At 31.1% G+C, this 20,981-nt stretch overlaps 1 protein-coding gene across 3 annotated transcripts in view; it reads right to left on the bottom strand.

Annotated features, from left to right (window-relative positions):
- Positions 1-1,029: 1,029 nt before the first annotated feature.
- The window catches only part of LOC121128277 (uncharacterized), a 175,847-nt gene continuing 155,895 nt past the window's right edge, over positions 1,030-20,981 (bottom strand). For all 3 annotated transcript variants that reach the window (XM_040723856.2, XM_071892885.1, XM_071892884.1), the window contains 2 exons: positions 15,098-15,329; positions 1,030-3,749 (listed from right to left, as the gene is read on the bottom strand). In XM_040723856.2, coding sequence (XP_040579790.1) covers positions 2,633-3,749; positions 15,098-15,329 — 1,349 coding nt within the window. In that variant the 3' untranslated portion in view covers positions 1,030-2,632. The remainder of the gene's footprint in view (positions 3,750-15,097; positions 15,330-20,981) is intronic.

Raw genomic sequence — 20,981 nt, 5'->3', positions numbered from 1 at the left:
TGCTGGTTTTTTAACCTATTAAGGATGATGAATGGATTTTTTAACTTCTACCAATTAATATATTGAATATCTCTGTGAATATTTAATTTTTATGATACTTTGTTTTTGCAAAATAATATTCATGATGATCTAGATAATACCTTACCTTTTCTTATATTTTTTTTAGAAATGGAGTACTTTCAATATACATATACAATCTGTATTTATGAGAGCAAGTTCAAAAATGGCGTGCTTCACATTTTGAATGTGGCGTAACGACACTTTTTTCTTATTTTTTAGACAAAGTTTATTATTATGTTATTAGAAGAATAACAAAGGGATATATTATATCCAAATTTTGAAACTAGTAAATCCATGTGTTTGAACAACAATTAAAGAGTATATCTTTTTTATGCTAATATTTAATTGTTAAGTAATAGTCAGAAAATATATTTACAAATTTTGAGACTTAGATTCCAAAGAAATGTTAGACCTTGGGGTTATTGAGTTAATACAAATTATTTTGTATCTTTACTCTACGTTTTTTTATACTAAACAATTATACGTCTATTTACTAATAGGTCCATGCTTAAAAATATCCATTTATTAAAATAAGGGTCATATGTTGTGTCCTAAAGAATAAAAAAAGGAATTTCGTGATGCTTCATGTAGGCCTATTTGCAAATATTTGTAAAAACTCTTTGTTTATTTATGTATTTGTTTGTTATTTTCAATTATCGAAAGTGTTTCATAGGTCCAATAACTCACCCAACCTGCTCATAAAAAAGTTATATATTAAAAGCATGTTTCTATGTGCATGATTTATGTATATACTTGATGAAGGAAAATATTCCCAATACATATTTACCTAGATTGTTTTTTTATCCAGGATAAGGAAGGGATAAAATATCTATTAAAGTTTTTTTCTTCTTTCTTTAAATAGTTTTTTATACATGTCCGCAAGGAACCAGGAGTTGGACCTCTTAGGACAACCATTTAAAACATGACCCATATAAGAACATACATACGTAACCAAATAACATGCATGGATTTATATATAAAAAACTCAGTTTATTCTTGTTTTAGAGCATTCATAAATAAATAATTGATACAACTTTTAAAAAAATCCATAGAAATAAAAAGACAAATAAAACATCAAAAAATGGATATAAAAAAATCATTGAAAGAATCATTTTAAAATTTGTTGGGGGGTTCGGGAAAAAAATTGAAATTATATTTCGTTAATTTATATATATATATATGTATTATTATAAAAGGTCCATTTTTTTAACTGTCTTGGTTGGTTAGTTAGTTTTTTTTTTGCAAGTGTATGCCGAGGGGGGGGGGAATTATAACAGTAACAACCAAAAGCGATTATCCATTCTTGCAATGAGTTCATTAGATGGTAATTGAATCATCTCATCATCACCAATATATATATATTTAAGTCTTGATTACAAATCCTAAACATGACATGTTCTTTTTTTCATAGTAACAAATAACATTGACAAATAATTAATTTATATTATGTCTGTACGGAAAAAAAATTGCTCAGATGGAATCCAAGCCATTTCTTTATATAATGAGCGGCCCAAAGGTCCTTTAGGTCTTCTTCTTCGCTATTTAACAAAGGAGGAAACATCACAGCCTCGAATAATATTTATAATAATACATATTAATAATAAATTCATAGCAAAAAAGAAACATATATTTCAGAGTTTGAAAATATCTTAAATAATCTCTTCACCCTCTTCCAGAGTAGAATCCTCTGGCACAAGCACTGTGAGTGAGTCATATCCTGCAAAAGGGATTGCCACTTCATATTCCTCATCCTCATGACTTTGTTGAATGACCGTTTCGTACTTTTCCGGCTGGGAGTGAACGATCGCCGTAGTGGTATTGGTTTGTGGTGAGCCAAGTTTGAGTTTACTCATGTCCAAATACTCAGAGTCTGGAATGAGTGAGGATGATGGTTTGGATCGACCCCGTTTCATGGTCATGTAAATTGGATCTTTCATAGGAAGTGAATTGTGGTTATCTGGGATCCGAGAGTATGATGTTCGCCGCGGATTGTTGGATTTAACGTTACTTTTGACAGAGTCTCCTCGTCTCCAGGAAGCATACGGAGCCTCAAGATTGTCTAAGGTGGCAGAGCGTGGCATAAATCGAGGTCCAGTGTGATGATGCGGTGTACGGTACTGAGGAGTTATGAGGCGATGATGAGAAGGAGAAGAGAGACTAAACATGGATGAAGTGGAAGAGGGGCCATTGGGTTGTGAAGGACCTTGGGAAGAGTTGATGAGCAAATGGTTTGGTCCAGCGAGTCCAGCTACGGTCAATGGATTTTTAAGCAATCGCATAGGAGTAGGAGTAATGGCTCGACAAGGTGACCCATTAGGGGTACATTGTAACGAGCCAGGAGTCATGAGACCATCATTGCTCTGCCAACGAGGATGTCTCATCATACGACCAATTTTTGTTTGGGAAAGACTTTCACAAGAAGACATTCGACTTTCCAAGTCCATAGGTGTGGAACTAGAGAGAGAGTTTGGCGTCAGACCCAAAAACCTAGCCAATCTAGGAGACTCTTGTTGTATATACTCTGGAGTGCTTGGTGCTGAGTCAAGACCACTGAGTCGTGCAAGAGTCCTATTCAACGGTTGCTGCTTATTATTATTATCTGGGATGTTTTTGAGTCGCCCCATTGAAGCATTTCCGTTGAAGATGAGAGATTGAGGCCGGGGAACGCCATTTTGTTTCCTTTGTCTTGAGTATTCAACTCCAGATTCTCATAAGTATTGTTTGTGGTATAAATGGATTCATTGACCTTGTTTGATTCCGTTCCAGATGAGTGGTGATGATGATTATTAATACTTTCAGAGATGGCATTAATGTTATGGGGAAGGGTAAAAGATTTCCGAACGGTAGCAAATCGCGGTGGCAGTGGAGGTGGGGAAGAGGGAGGGATATTTTTAATGGCTATACTTTGTCCGTAAATATTCTGATCGAAAGGAGGATAAATTGGACTCACTTGTTCCTTAAGGACCTCTAAATTACCAGGCTTAGAGTTGGAAGAGTCTGAACTCATGGAGCACTGTGTCCCAGAGTCACCTGAACAATTAGAGTTACTAGAATAGAGTCTTGATTGAGTCACATTATTAGGGTGATTTGTAGTGGATGAAGATGAAGTGACAGAGCCGTTCGAGGTCTCAGCATAGGTATCTGATGTTCTCCCTGAATCAGAGGAAGAATTGAAGGAGTAGCGCAGTCCGGGTGGACTTTGTTTGTGTCGGAGCACAACTGCAGCCTCAAGGCTATTAGAAGAGGCAAGAACTCCTAGATCAATGTCATCGATGTCGTCAAAGGATCTGTAGTACCCATCCGCTTTTATGGACTCAGAAACACGGTTATTATTATTGTTGTTGGCATTGCTACTGCTATTACCTGAGTCAGCCTTGTTATTCACAGAGAGAAGATCTGACTCACTCATACTCTTTTTCTTAGAGTCAACCTCTCTGCGAAAGCCGCCTTCGTCATCTAATGCCACAGAAAGAGAGGGTATTGGGTGCGGAGATACATCCTTGAGAGGGCGAGCCATAACACTTGTACTTCTTTTCACCTTACTAGAGTTTGAGGAGCGTCGGAAAAAGGCTTTTAGGGGGTTCACTTTGACTTTTTTCGTTTTGTTTGCTCCTGTTTTGAGTGCTTCAACTATCTCTTTGGCTTGTGGAGAGTAAAAGCTGAAAATCCCTTCTCCACTAGAACTATTTCTGTAAAGAAAAAAATAGTCACAGTTAATTATTTAAATAATTAGGGAAAAGGAATGGGGGCTTCTTCTGAATCTCATTAAACATTTCTCCTTTTTTTTTTTTTTTGAACCAAGGATATTATTTTTTTCATTTTAGCATAATTAATAATGAGGAAATGTGTATGGAGTTAAATTATTCTACAAGTATTCAAGAGTATATATCTGTGTACAATGTACATATATTCATTTTGTTTTACTAAGATAAGAAAATAGAATTACTTTCAAGGATAGGACACACAAAAAGAGAGCAACTCATTTGTTAGTGTTACATTTATCCTTACTTGCTTTTCATCATGAAGTCTTGAAGGTTAAATAATAAATTAGGTAGACAATGAAAGCCTCTTATCAAAATGAAGCTCCAGCAAAGTTTTCACTATTGAAATAATCATATTCTGTACATATTTCCCCTCCTCCCTCAGCATTTACCTATTTAACAAAGTTTGAAAGACTTTGAGTATGGAAAAATAATATATAATGAGACTCACTATTATTAAAAAAAAGTTAAATAAGTTATACTTATGTAAAATATAATCATTTAAAAATTATTATGTCACTTGCAAAAGATGATATTTCTGTGTATGTGATTTAAGTTTGTACCCTTGACATACATACATACAAAGTGTGTAAAATTCATTTGAGTCAAGAGTTTAACGAAAAATAAATTATATTGTTGAAAAGAGGCTTTTTGAAGTGTATGGTGTGACAATATCAAAACATTCTAGAAAATTCCAATATTTTATAGACAAATTTGAGTCAATTATAGGGGTATTATTTAAATTAAGGGCATGATTGAAGATTACTATGAACTTTAGCTATAGTTCAAAATCCTTATATAATTTAAGAGACTTATGTTGGACCAAATACAGCCCCTTTTAAAATATCTTTTATTTTACAGATCTATTTTAGCAACTTTAAATACAATTTGCGGCAGCACCTTTTATGGTTAATAAGAATAATTTGCTGATAGAAATTGATGATAATTTGTTGAAGAGAACAACCGTATTTCGCACTCAATTTGAGAAAAATCATTCTTGCTTGTTTTTGTGCTGACAATCAACATGCATTAGGTCATATTCATGAAAAGCTCTCAAAATTGAAAAACTTATGAAAAAGAAATTATATTTATAGATATGAATTAAAGTTTTGGAGAATTTTCGAAAACATAAAAAAAACATAGTAGTCTTAATATTTATGTAGATATTAAATTAAGAAATCTTAATAAAACTTTACAAAATGGCTTCAAAAATTTAAAAAAAACAAAAAACTTAACTAAAATATTAAGTTTGAAGGGTTTTTATTCTTGTACAATTCGGTTATTATTCCTCCTTAAAATTGACAACTTTCGGAATAATGTCGTCATGTAAAGATTTAATATCCACCATAGAAATTGCATTATTTTGTGTGGATCATAATTTTGTTGCATCTCTTATGTTAATTTTTATTTTAACATAGACTTTCTGTATCCATGTTTTTGGGGTGGTACTTCATTAGTTTCTTTGTTATAATTTTTTTTTGTAATGAATTACTGAGGTTTCAAATGAATTTGGAGTTTTCTATTTTATCTACCTCTACAATTAATATGAAAAAGGAAAAAGGAAGAAAAGTATGAGATATATTATTTTGTTGTAATATGTCTTTTTTGATAATTATTTATTTGTTGATATATAATCTGTTCTCTATAGTCGACAAAACTTTACTTTATTTTTTCCGACTACAATGTGAATTATGAACTAATAGTTATAAAATACAATAGTAAAAAATATCCCATTTTTTCAATGATGCTTATAATATTAGACGTGTGTCATAACTATTCTCAGCAAACTCAGTGGAATAAAAGAGTATTTGATCCCTTGCTAATTTAGTAAGTTTTCCCACTGTCAAAAAAAAAAGAAAGAATAGTCTATAATTTGAATAGTAGGTTTGTTTAACAGCAAGATACATTATAAGAAAAAAAAAGCGGTGAAGTCGTTCTTTCTTCATTGCCGAAAAACCCTCCCGAACATAATGTTTCCACCCCCATGCTTGATGATTGTGAAGGTGTCCGAGAAAAATCTGAGAGGGGGAAATTTGGCCAATTTTCCAGATCTTGTTCAGGGGCTCCAAGGATCCAAAGGGAAGTGAGGTTGATCCTGGGCATAGGAGATAAAGCCCGAGTCTTTGAGGGCCCAATTCAGCATCATTGCTCTCAACAAGGTGTTGTATTTGCCTCAATTTACCTTTCCAAAGTACCCAGGAATTTGGAAGTCCTCTTTTTGTCCTTTAGGGACTTTTGGGGTCTCCTGGAAATGTTGCCCGACTGGTTAAAGCCCTTTAAAAAATTGTAGATGGTTGTCCTGGGACATTCGGTGGATACAATGTTAGTTTTGGCGCCATTTCCTGCTGTGGCTAGTTCATCAATAATCGCTGTTTAAGTCACTTCCATAGTTATTGTTAATATTTTCTCTGCAAATATCAGAACCAAATCCTTGCTAAGTCTCTCACCTCTCATATAGTCTGTTAATCAGATTGCAATGCCCTCGTTATTCATCTTTAAATGATCCTTTAATTTGTCAAATGAAGTTGCATTGATTAAGTATAAGTAAGTATAATAGTATTACAATTACTCCATCTGAGCTAGGAATTGTCTTTGAAGTCAATATAAATTCAGTATACATTATGTACATGATGGGATTTTGTTCAAGTTCTTACTTGTATTATCAAATTGTAGATGCTTCATCCAAAAGAAGTGAGAGTAATTATTTTAAAATGATCAGTTTTTAGAACTATTTACAGATCATGCAATAATTGAATATTTTATGGCTGATTGACATATAAGTGCTCTAAATTTTTGACCATTTAATACAAATTACTAAAATAAGTAATATATTGCAGAATATAAAGTTCTAATGACCACAGTTATATTACTCATAAATACATAATAACCACGTCATTTTAATAGATCAAAATGAAAGGATGGAATCAATTTATAGTTGACAATTAGATCTAACAATGATGTAATTAAGAAGATTATTTTAAAACAAAGAAAATCAACTTGTTTAGAACACATATTGTACATTTTTTTCTTTAGGAGCGATTGTGTATTCAATCTACACACATTGTGTTCAAGAGAATAATTTCTGGAGAGGTCCGTCCGCTGAGCTACGTCGCTCCATATTTTTGAAGTAAAATCAGAACCAACTTGAGACTCCCAACTTATCATATATGCCCATAATTTGACTTCAATGTCCTGTTTATTCATCCTGATGAAGCTAATCTTTGTCTGGGTTTATCTGTTTGACCCTGTATATATTTGTATTACTAAAATATCCTTTTTTATGTTAGGTATAGCTAAAATAACGGAGGGTGAAAGGAATGAGATAAGTTTGTTGTCGAGAATTGACCTTGAATACTCTTCAAGATCTTTTGACTCTGTTCTTAAAAGAACAAAAAAATAATTGATTGACGAATAAAGGAGGGAATTACCAGAGTGATAAAATTTTATTCTCCTTTTCCTTCGACTTAATCCAATAATGAATTTCTTTTTTGGTTTTTTCCCTTAATTTATTATTATGAATTAATTCCTTCCTTTTAAAAAATATATATCTACATATTATGAATTAAGTATATTCAGCACTCTCTATGTTACATGGACTTTAAATTCCTGGTTTTCTTCACATAAATCTTTTATCTTAAGACAGACAGAAAAGGGAGTGAAATATCATTATAAACTTCAACTTTTTCTCCGAGTTCCTAATACTTAATATATGTATTTATATTGTATACATATTTCATTTTAATTCTAAATCCATTGGTTTTTAGAGTTTAATTAATGAGAGAGAAATAGAGCAGAGGGAAAGTTGGATCCTTCCATGTGTATTTACATATTTTCTGAATAGCAATTAAGACATTCACGTTTATGTATATTCTACATACACGTTATAACTAATGACTTAATGAGATATATTTTGCTATTTTTATAGGCAATTAAAGCTTTCATTTATTTCGAGAGTCAAATAAAAGGCAATGAAAGGCAGGATTCCATTTTTTTTTTTCTGTAAAAGCGTATAAATGTTTGTAAGAAGGGATTTATACGTGAAAGATAACTTCTTTCTAGTTTCGTAATTAAATTCAATTGTTCAGTACACAACAAACTGATATTTTTTACAACACTTTCTCACATTATAAGTTGATGGAATTTAGTGTATATTTGTACCTAGCAAAAACATTATGTAATCTCTCTTTATATATAGTAGAGTTTGTGTTTGTGTGTCGTAGCTCCCAATTTTTTATTTGTTTTTGGAGGTGGGAGGTCATATTCTATACCCAAAATACAAAAACCGCTTCCTTGAGACTAAGTAAGTGGTTGAGTTATAAATCAAAAAGTAATTGGCGTCTCAAAAATAAGACTATACCGAAACCACGTTTTCTGAATTTATTATAAATCAGAAAAGTTATGGGCAAAAACAGAAAACGGTGAAAATTGTAATTTAGTTTTTTTAAGGTGCAAAAAAATGAACTTCCAATTAAATATTGGATTAGTAAATGAAATAAAGTTCATAGAAATTTGTCTAAAGATTAGTTTGGATATGAATTTAACACATTAAATTGGATGTTTAACTGAAACATATGTCATTTTCTGAATAATTTTTCTTTCTTTGTCAATTCTTATAATTTTTGTTTCGTTCCTTTTTTCATCACACGTCAATTTTTAAGAAGAAATGCCAAAATACAAAAATCATAGCAAGAGAATTAGAATTATCAGTAGCCAGAATTATTTTCTGAATAGTTTTTCAATAATTTTTTTTACCATAGTCTCCCTTGCCGAGCAATGCTGTGTAACCCATTGCTAGTCATCTATATTTCTATCCGTTTTTGAAATATTTTCAAAATCTGTGTTAAAATTTTCGACACTTATTGACCAAATTTATAAGCCCTCCGTTATTTCCCTAAAAATCCAATGCGTTTAACTATCACAACATTAAAATAGATACTTCTGTAATATAACACTTCATTACTGCTTAGTAGTTGGCCCCATTATATACTAAGAGATAAAAATAATATGAAACGCCTGTAGTAAAAAAACCTCAAAAATTAACTTCAATTAATTTGAAGAGTCTTTGGGAGGTGAGCAGCTTAGCTGTCAGGACGTTTCATTAAATAAGTTACGAGCAGCTATGAGATTAGAAACAAAGTCACTTCGTATATAGCATTGGTATAGGCAGGAATTACAGTGATGATGATCCTCAATTATTCTCCAAATCCAACATGAACTTAAGGTTATAACCTCATAATAAATCCGTAGACTTACTTTTCGTCTTTCACGCACATGTGATTATTTTATACTTACTGTTCTCTCTTCAAGAATAAAAGAATAGTGATTACACCTTTGGTAAAAAAATACTATTTTCAGGTAGCTATTATTAGAAGGGGTTATGACGCCCGGAAAAAGTACAATTTTTGACACTGTCCCCCTCTGTTTGTGTTTGTCCAAAACTTGACACCCCTCTCGGATTGGACGTCCTAAATTTTTAGCCTTCCGCATGTTAGTGCTTGATAGTACCTTCACTTAAATTGGTTGTAGTATTTTTTATAATTAATAACCCTCAAATTTAATTTAATGAATTTTCTTAATGCAGCCTTGGCCTTCAATGATTGAATAATCTTCTGGTATTTCTCAGGAGTCCATTTCATTAGGTTTAAGTCCTCCTGAGCTTTTTTGTGACCTTCTTGCTTCTTTAAAGGGGACTTCACTCGATAATACACTTTCATTAATTTTTGATACCGTCTTTCCTAATTCACTTTGATACTTTTTCTAAATGAACTATGGTTGGGAAGAGTAAGATTACAATTGCTTATTATGTAAAAAAATAACCTGTGAATCCTGTATTCCTCAGTTTCCATAGATTTCATCACTAAGGATTCCCACTTAGAAAAGTATTTTATATTGGTGTAAGGAGTATGCATTTGTAAATAAAATATATGGGTTATCATGAAGACGATTGATATGCTTCATATTGAAAAGGTTTTGTTGATCAGATCTCAATGTGGTGGACTGAAAAGTATCCAATACCCTCTCCTACCATCCTAAAAAATATTTAAATAGGTTCCCATTCCCTGTCAAATGTATGATCCCAAATGTGCGATCTTCAAATTCCATATTTTTTTACCTCTGATTATTATACTGTGAGCATCAATTTACAATTTTTTTTTGTAAATTCATTATTTAAAATAGTAGTTGGATAGTAGTATGTAGAATATTAAATTTTGTTGAAGGTAGAGGATGTATTATTTCTAAATATTATTCTCCATTTCAAATATCTTATTAGGATAGATAAACAATAAAAATGCATTAAAAAATTCTTTGAAACCTCCATAAGTAACTTAGGACCTTGTTAATAGCTCAGAAATTAAAGAAGTACCATCCAGAAAAATAAGATACAGAAAGTATTTGATAAATAAAAAATCACCTCAAAGGTTGATGCAAACAAGATCTGAGTTGGATAAATACCCCACAAAAGGAACATAGGGTTAAGGTATTGTCAGCCTCTACGAATATCAATTTTCAAATGAGTATTTCCTCAGAACCATTTGTATAATTTGGACGAACAGCGATATTTGTAAAGTACGTTTCATAGTTACTTTATTCCATTTTTTTAATTTGAGTTTGTTTTCTTCTCATAATAGAATACCACCTAGATTGACCTTGATTTTGACTCGATGAAGCAGAATTAGTCATGTATAAAGTAGGTCTGATTTAGTTTTTTGTCATTACAAAGAATTTTATACAAATTTTAGAAATTCCTTTGTCTGATAGCAATACTTCTGAGTGTATGTAGTCTGTTCTCCTTATTGGTTCAATGAAGTTACCTTTTAGGTAAAGTAGTGTAAAACTAAAACACAAAATTGTTTTTGATCTATTGTTTTGGAAATAACAAAATTAGCGTCAAACTTAGGACAAATAACTCAGAAACTAAGGAACAGATTGTCAGGAAATCTTGACAGTTGTCTTTTGGAGGTACAACAATTAATCCATCTGACTGATGCAAATAAAGTCAATTCTCCTATTATAACACATGGGATGAAAGGTCATCCCATTTTGTCTTTTAGTTTTACACTAATCTATATGGGGAAAAATTCGTTCAAGCTAAACAATGGCTTGAAAAGTATGCTGGGACTGTTCTATACTTGGATAAAAAAATTATTATAATAATAAAAAAATAAAAAATTGAACGAGAATAAAAATTTGTTTTGATTTTGACATTGATTTCAGAAGAATAATTTCTGCCGAATGCATTGTCCACTGTTCTACGTCACTATATAGTAGTTTAATTTACAATTGAAACCCGTCAAGTTCTTCTTGGATAACTGATAATCGATTATAGGGCAATTTGGACGACGCATCAAGCTAGGCAATTGGATAAAGAATCTCAAACACTAATTATTAATAAAGTAATCATTATTTTTGAAAAATATCTTCAGGTTAATCAGATTTGTGTAGAAAAACGAAACAATCATTTTTCTGTTTTCCTTTTTTTAGGAAAAAAAAAAAAAAAAAAAATAAACTTTTTACCATGAAACTTAAAAAGCAATTGGGATCTTTTCCTTTCATTTGCAAGTTGTTGTTTTTCAGTGTTCTCGGAGCAATAAAAAATAAATTTATGGAATAAGAAGGAAATATGACCTACATAAATATATATATATGTATGTTTAAGATGTAAAAACGACTTAGGGGTAGGTGGAGAAAATGTGAAGGCGAATGAAGGAAGCACGATGTTCAAAAGTGAAAAAAAAATAAAAGAAGAAGGATTTCCTATTCATGTATAATTTATTGTAGGATATTGCCATTATTTTGTTCAAGTTATTGTGTTTGTATGTAACGTACAAGCAAGGATAAACGGGTTTGAAATCTCTTATTTACAAATACATGGATGACAAATAAAGGAACTTGGAAAAGAAGAAGAAAAAAAAAATATAACTCTCGCGGCCTTTGAATAAGTATGTAATTACATATAACATCCTAGGTCTCATCACTGCTTTATTTGAAACGGAAGTTTATTTGTATCAAAGGGTTGATTGTGTTACTTCAGCCAATGCTTACTTTATAGACAATATGGACTTACATACGCACATAAGAAGGTTTCATATGTCATAAAATATCTATTCTTTTCTTCTTCTTTTTTTTCAAATAAGTGACAAACTTTAATTTGATTTATTTTTTATTTTGTAATTTTAGGTATTGGGTGCTATCCTTTGAAAAAATTGTACGTGTTATTTTCTTTTCAAACAACAATAAATATCCCCTTTTGATGGGGTTGACAGTATGTACGTTAGTATTTGGACTCCATGTTTCGTTCTGTAATTCACACTTACACAATCAATTGGGTTTTTGTTGGAGTGAGAAAGTGAAAAATGATTTTCAATAGTTTTTCTATTATTTTTGGGATATGGAATACTTATAATGAAGTCGGCCATTTTAAAAAAGACAAAGAACCAAGTTTTTCATATATAAAAACCTTTAATCTGGTTTGATTAACCCTGTATACGCCGTGTACAATTTAATCGATAAAAAAAATTATAATTTTTTTAATTAAGCCTGAGTATATTTGAAAAAATGAATTAATGATTTATTGTAATTATTTATCATATACTATAGTTTATTCCAGTTTATAATTTAAAAAGATATTAAAAAAAGAGTATTCTTAATCGATACTATTGCAATATATTATTTGAATAGGCCTTTTTTTATAACTAATTAAATGAATATACTAATAAATATTTCATAAGGTCAATTTTTCTAAAATTTTATGAAAAACATATAACCAAAGAGCAAAATTACCAAACATTGACATCAAAGAAAGAACCATTAAAAAATTATTTCATATGTAGTCATTTATATAAAAACTACCAAATTAAATTTGAACAAAAATCTACTGTAGAGAAAAGTCTATAAACTTATTTGGAATGTATACTTTATATTTGGATGTCATTTTAAGACTCACAAACGTAGAATACTTTTAACATCAATCCCAAATCTATATTCTTCTTCCCAAATTAACATTTATTATTAGAGGTCTTAAATAAGGAAATAATTCCCTCAACTTCTTAGGATATTTGACAACTTTTATAATAACTCGAAAACTATAAATATTGATGCCTCCAACATGAGGCTATTATGTAATCTATGACGTTAGAGAATACGGTTATTCATAAAGATTCTTATCAATAGCTTCTTACTAAAAAAAACAAGAGTGAAATATCTTTGATCTTACCCGAATTTTAATTTAATAATATATATATATTTTAAATTTGATCTCTTTTGAGTGGATTAAGATGTTTATCAAAATATGTTTTTTTAATATAAATCGTCAAATAGAAATTTACGTTAATTTGAATGGAGCTAAAAAAGCTCAAGAATGATTTGATTAAATAACAATATGTATATATCAGTCTACGTTTTGCATGTCATTTGCATAGAAAATTACTTTCTTTTATTAGATCTTTTTATGTATGTAAAGTTGAAGCATACATTTTTGATTGTTATAAAATATATTAAAAATAAATAATGCTACACAAAAAATATAGGAATTGCACAAAAAGACTTTTAAGTTAACTGCATTTTTGCATCCTTATACTTCCCAGATAAAAGGAAGAAAAGGAGGAGAAGGATTTTATGAGATCAAAGGAAGTTCTTTTTGATTATATTTTAAATACACTTTTTAAGGGAGTCTTTTCTCTGGAATTGACAGTTTATATCAGGGATTTTCAACTCTCTTTTTTACTTTTTGGTGTACCTTCAATACAAAAACAAAAAACTTGTACTAAAGAGTTGTAACAATAATAATTAAAACAAATATTTAATGACTTATTTTTTGTGTATGGGATCTTATATGTGATTCGTCAACATAAAAATAACCTTGTATAAATATATATATAAATAAATTTATCATATACCCCATGCGTTACATTTAAGTTTACACTAAAAAAAGTGAGGCCATGATAAATCTCTTCTAATAATAATTTTCAATTGTTTTTTATTAATAAATATTGGCAGTTTCTTCAAAGAAGATAAAATAATTCTTGTGCTGGAAATGCTTGCACTACAGAAGATTTCAATATCAGCCAGATGGCCGTGTATGGCATGAAAAAGCGATTTGAATACCGTTGAATAATTTCCAAAAAGGCGAGGAATGTTTTGGAAAGAACAGAATGGAACAATGACCATGATTATGTGTGTCAAAAATATTCCTGCTAGAAATCCAGTGAGGCTAAAAAGATAAATGTGATCTAGGTTACGCTCCAAAGAATAATTAAAGATTACTTGGGAGTACAATCAAGAGCAAGGAGGTAGTAAAATGCCATAACAAGGCCCACAAAGGTGAAGAGGTTTTCTAGAGGCAAGATTTTTTTGAAAGTGAACAAGAACATGTGGCCGCCCTGCTCGTCCAATCTTAATACTTTGGATTATTCCATACAGGAAAAGGTCCAGGGAGATGCCTGTAACAAGCTACATGGGACTGTGAAATCTTTGGAGTGCGCCATCAAGGCTGCATGACCTGACTTGTCAGAAAATTACATCCGTAAGATTTTTTTGCCTTTTAGGAAGAAGGTAGAACCGTCATTGAGGCTTAGGGATGCCTTATTGGATAAAAAATACCGATTTCAGGTATAATTCACAAAAAATAAACTTAATTTTCTTCTCATTGTCTTCACGAATTTTTTTTTTAATACAGTTTGATAAAAAAAATCTTCAGTGTAAATCTAAATATATCGAATGGGGTATATATATAGGCTAATATTTACATATTTTGCGCATTTATGGAATTTATTGTCACATTTCTTAAATGACATAAAATATCCACTATATTTCGACAAATCATAACCCGCTTATGATTTGATTACTTTTCTGTATGTTTCTCTTTAAATTAATTTCATATTGTTTTTCAATCCATACATATAACTTTGCTGAATGATAAACTAAAAATCATCACTGATCCGACAAACACAGTATCAACCGAACATTGGCTGCTTCGAAATGGGAAGCTTTAAAATTATTTATTTACAAAAGTATCCAAAAATTGAGGATATTTACTATGGATATAAGAAAAATCTGGATATATTCAATCCTTATCTGAAAAATAGTATTTTCTTTATTAAGATTTGACGACATTCATACATATTTAATTTGTAGCCTTTTAGTGTTATTTGGAGTTCCTCAACAGAATGTTTTAAAAATGGAAATAGAAGAATACAAATTCAATTTGGAGGAAGAACATTATAGCTTGTGTGTTTAGTAGCCACATATATAATAAAATATGTAATTCTATAACTTACTTATGAGTAATGATGACAAGAATTTTGTTCCGATCCTCCTTCGCGCTCACTTTCGTGGCCACAAACCATTTCTTAAGTAGTTTAATAGGCCATCGTACTTGATCCATTCCGGAACGTGCCTCCACCAACAGAACTTCACGCCCGCTTGCCTCAATTACTAAATGTCCGTAGAATCCACGGAGTCGAGCAATGTCTGAGTGTACATTGTCGATCAAACTCACTTCATATGCCACTGTACATAAAAAACAAAAATAAAATAATGAATGCAAATATTGAGTTCTTGTCTTTTTTTTTTTATATATTCTGTTTTTTGGTTATAAGTTTTTGTTTATCTTTTCTCTTTTAAGGATATGTATAGGGTGAAAAAGTTGAATGTTTGCTGTCTATGAACAACAGTCATATACACAGAAGTATTACTCATTTCATTTGTATGATAATAGCCTAAAGATATTTTGAAGTAGAAAAGATGGGGGAATTGGTTGCGCTTGATATGACGGGCAGAGACTATGCAAAGAGATAGAAAGTCCTCAATATTTGACACACTTTGATGTATAAATATGTACATCATAGGCTTTATTTAACATTATGATGTTAAAAAGGAAATATTACAATTTCCAGAAAAAATACTAACTTTAAATTTTTTATTGGATTAATTGTTATTGAACTATTTCAATAGAATAATTTTCTAGCTATTCGAAACCGCATTATCAGGTTAATTAAATTGTATTTTTTTGTGTGATTATATCCAAAATTAATTGTAGTTGTATACAGTGGGGTCGCTAGCCCCTTTTTTGGAGGGGGGGGGTTGAGCTCACCTGAAAGTTTTTGAAGCCCCTTAAATTATTTTCCTAATACTAATTACGAGTATATTTATGAGTCTGTTTTTGGTACTATCACACTTGGAATCAATAATGGTCTAACATACTAGTCTGAAAATTAGCCAGTAGACGTATAAAATAGTCAAGCATCTTCGGGGTATAATTTTTAGGGCCTCTGAGGTCATTAAGGGCCTGTTTTGACCGAAATACAACTTTCTTATCCTTCTTTTTATATATATCTCTCCTTATCTCTTCTGTTTTCCCTTTTTATACTTCTACCTTCATTCTTAGTTTGTATTCCTCTCTATGTCTTTTGCCCTACAGAACGGCATCATCTGTTACTATATATATATAAAATGAACCTATTTATATATATAATTATATAACGAAGTAGATAAATTTTGGGGCTTAGCCCCCCAAATGATGAACGCCAGCAATACCCCTAGTTATATAGATGATATATATAAGGTATGCAAATATGAAACCGGAATTTACCATTAGATGACAATAGCAGTCAAATAAGTTGACACCAGGCATGGCACCATTTTGTTTTTTTTTGTTTTGACTTCAGAAAAAGAAATATTTTTCAATTCTCTACAATACAAGTTTCATACAATTCTACAATTTTGTAAATTGAAATAACGTTAAAAGTGTCGAATTTTGTGCCTGAAAACTACGACTTAGTGACAACAATGCTTTTCTGTTACCATTTGAAGAAAACTTTTGCAATCAAATGCTTGTCACAGCTTACAATGAGCATGTTCTTTGTACATTTCATTCCTAATAGTGGTTTTAAAATGTCAAAAGTGGCAATTTTGACGTGAAAAACGAAGTACGTGAAAACTTGCAACAACTTGACTTGGACTCAAACGCTAGTTTATACTAAAAAACCTTGACATTATGGGGCCTATATTATAATTTTGGATTTGAAATAAACTCAAAATAAATGTGAAGACTCAAATTGGACTCAATGAAAATAGTAAAGGGCTTGAGACTCAACTTTGCCACTGGACGATAATAAATAACTTTTCTAACCTTAGCTTCACTGCTACCTTCATTTCTCAGTTATAACTGACATGCCTCTCATGACATAATCAGCTGAGTTGTAATATGTATTTAATAGCTACAATATTGAAAAATCAAACTTTAAATAGCCCATTTATTGAATGAGCTTGTAAAGGTTCTTACTGGATAAGAAACCCATGGAAATATGTAATATTCGACCAATAATATAAAAAGTGTGTACTTTAATTTAATATTAGCTACAAAAAAATTTAATTATTGTCCAACATACGTAATATATATATAATAGTACTAATAACTTATTCAGATCTACATTATTGTACACTGTAGTACACACCATATATATGTAATATTTGATGAAAATACATCAAAGTAAAGCATTCAACCATTTGACCCCTTATCCTCCTTCCCTCTTTTGATGGATATCAAGAGTATAAAATAAATAAGGGTTGTTGTCTTTAGATAGATAATGATAAAGACAAAACAGGAATTATCTAAATATTACTAGAAGGTGGATGATGAAGACCTTTTTTGTTCAAAGAATATCCTTCAAGGGTTTTTTATATAAAAAGAGTCATGATATGGTGGTAAAATCAATTGTTTGTTAGATATCAATAATTAAAAAATAGGTCTTATTGCCCGTCATGACACTTCATTCAATTAGCTGCAAACAGATGTAAAAAAAATAAAAATAAATACAAAAGTCCAACTCGGTTTCAAGGACATTGTTTTCTATCTTCAATTATATTCCGAGTCCAACAAGGACGTATTCTTATAACTCCCTAAAAAATCCTTAGTGTAACTCTCCGTCTTTGACTATCACCCACATCCGTAGATAAACATTATACTTTTATCTTCGCAAAAAAAAAAAATATATATATATATGGATATAAAATAATAATAACAGCTTTTGAAAAACTTTGGTTTTTAATAAATCCCCAACAAATCTTATTTATTACTCTAAGTCATTCATGAACAATCCCTGGTTACACTTTATACTGATATATTCTTTTCCTCAAGAAATATAGAATAATCATAACAACTATAAAATAATAAAAAAACAATGTTCAAGTTCCCAAATATGAAAAACTCGCACGCTAAAAATGACTTAGGATTTGAACCTCTATCAAAGTTTTATAAAATGCAATATTTGCTATATTACAGGGGGATTCAATTGCAATTTGATATGTTATTAAATGGATGTAGCATATCTTAGAGATTTAGGTCATTTTTTGCATCACTTGGTTAATATAATAAGACTAGACACTAAGCAAATTTTTAGCAAATATATTTATTACATACAGTAATATGACAGTTGAAAGATTAGAAAATTAGAGTCGGTGTAAAAGTTATCTCCTGTAAACACACATATGTTGTAAAAATGAAGAAAATCTGTGAGATATGGTTATAATCATCTATTTATTAACATTCAATGATTCAATTGTAAAATCAAAAATGAAGATAATATGACATTTATAGAAAAGTTATAAATAGACGATAAGGAATAAAAACCTATGAGCATCACTAGTGTCGTGTCAGTTCTGATTTAAAACATAGGACTGTGGTCTAGTTCAGTCTGATCCCAACTAGTCTAGCCCCACTTCACGTTGTTAATTTGCCAACATAAAAATACCCTTTGTATTTTGTTGTCTGCTGTTGAATCCCTCCTCTCACTTGATACGACATGGCTATTTCATATTTTTTTTTTCGATATATAAAGTTATACTCCGTTTCCAAAAGGACAATTTCTTGTTGATCCCTTATCGTATCTAAGTGTATATCTGTATTGGGCATTTTATTATTTATATGAATAAATTTTTTTATCATATACAAATACAAATGTATGGCTACTTTTTTCATATAATATATTATTAAACAGTAGCATATAAAATACTATTTAGGATTTTAATATTATGAAATATATGTATATGTTATTCATTTTTAAAAATTCTAAGAAATAGTAAGACAATGATAGTTCGAGATTAATGAAAAGATATACAACAGTTGGTATGGTTCATTTATTGGGCTAAATTTTGGGTTTTTTTCTGTTTCCTTAAAAAAAAGATTGCACGATACAATAAAGGTAACGACGTGACTTATCAGTCCTTAAAATAGGTAAAATCGATCCCTTGTGACGTCATAAAGGGCGTTTTCCATCTCTTTAACTATTTTGTTTTATAATATCTATATATATTTTTTTTTTGGCCAGATGGCATAACTTAATTGAGAAACGAAACAAACGAAAGGCTTAGCACATCGCATAAAACATAAAATTTTAAACTTAATAAACAAAACAATAAAAACAAGAAAATTATCAAACTAAAAATAAAGGTAAAAAACAAAAAGAAGAACAATTAAAAATTGAAATAACGTTAGTAGCATAGTCTTGATTTACCTGAAAAACTAGTCTATATCTTTAATTACTTTGATATGTAACTTAATAATGGGGATGACGTCTGTAAGGTTTAAGTTCTTCTTAGTCCTTTTTGCTTATATTAATTGTTGTATTTTTGTAATAATGGCGTTGACCTTACTTTCCCCTTTCCCACAATAGTGTCCTAATAATTCATCTTTAACAGTTGTTGCTCCAAAATTATCTAGGAGTACATATGAGATCTGCTCATATGTTACACTTAAAAGGTTGCAGCTCCAGAAGAGATGGTCAGTAGTCTCTTTTACTTCATTAAAAACTGGCAAATACTCTTTTGGTCGTTAAATAATTTTTTCCCAACCTCCAGCGTTCCTGAGAGTAATTGATCTCTAACGTAGAAACTATCCATGCTTTAATCCTTAACGGCACCAGATGCCTTTCGACGCCCTTAAAATAATTTAACTTTTATCAAAAGGTATGTTCATCCATTTTATCAATTAGAGAGGTCAACCATCAAACACCCACAGCAATATCGGCGGAGACGGTTAGCACGTCCGGGAAATTAAAGCCTCTTCCTATGAGCAACTCCCAACCAAGAAGCAACTCTAACTTTGTAGTAACATCTATGCACACTTTACCTGCATTCGTTTGGAGTAAAATGCGAGATTGTCTAGAACATTTTCAAAACTAGCATACGGGTTACCCATAAGAAAGACTTGTCTCTTTTTTAGAAAGTAACGGAGAATAATAAATCAGTGTTCTCGCTATTCCACAGTTTCTAACCCAATCAAAGTTCAGTACCTTCCATATTTCCAAGACGCTCATCACAGATAGTCCTCCACTATTTAGTGGACCGTGAAGCCTATCATAGGAGATGTTCCTTCTTCTTTTCGTTTGGAGGTTTGGAGAAATGAGCTCTTTATTGAGGATATATTTTTAGAGTATCCCCTTTTGGGACAACATAAGAGTTCCATACTGATATTTTGTCCGACATATTCAGATTGAAGTTTATGAAAAAAAAAGAGGTAGCGTGATTAAGTTTCCTGACAATTTTCTCATTCCCCACCCAGACACCAAGGAGTTTGATGTTTCTTGTGGTACGGAAGCCTGGCACTCCTTTTTCTATCAGCTCTCCATAAGTGCTCAATATCTCTGTTTTTCCTGGATTTATATTTAATCCGGAAGTTGAGGAGAACTTTCTGAGTAACGTCATAATTCTTTTAATTTACTTCATTGTTTCGAAAGGGTTTCCACCCAATACCAAAGTTAGGTTGTCAGCATAGCAGAGGCATTTGGATGTGCTGGGATTGCCCAAAATCCAATGATATGGTCATCTTGCTGTATATTTCGAAGAAAACTGTCAATCCCTACGTTGAACTTAAACGTAGACACGGGGTCCTCCTATTCGCAAAAAATGACTCTTGATCCCCATACTTCACAATGGTACGGGAACCCCTAAGATTACTCCGGCCATTCAAATGATAAAATCGCGGACCCCTTTCTTATAGAGTGTACACATGATGAACTCATGATACAGCGAGTCAAAGGCATTGGTAAAATCAAGAGCGATCATAGAGGTGTCACTCGACGATTCAAGGAATGTCTGTACAGAGAAGGGAATGTTGTCCATAAGTTTATCTTTCAGAAATCCGTACTGGGAGGGGGTCATATA

Source organism: Lepeophtheirus salmonis, chromosome 13 (genome assembly GCF_016086655.4).
Source record: "Lepeophtheirus salmonis chromosome 13, UVic_Lsal_1.4, whole genome shotgun sequence".
In the NCBI taxonomy this organism is placed as follows: Eukaryota; Metazoa; Arthropoda; class Copepoda; order Siphonostomatoida; family Caligidae; genus Lepeophtheirus; species Lepeophtheirus salmonis.
This window is presented reverse-complemented; position numbering and strand designations above follow the sequence as displayed.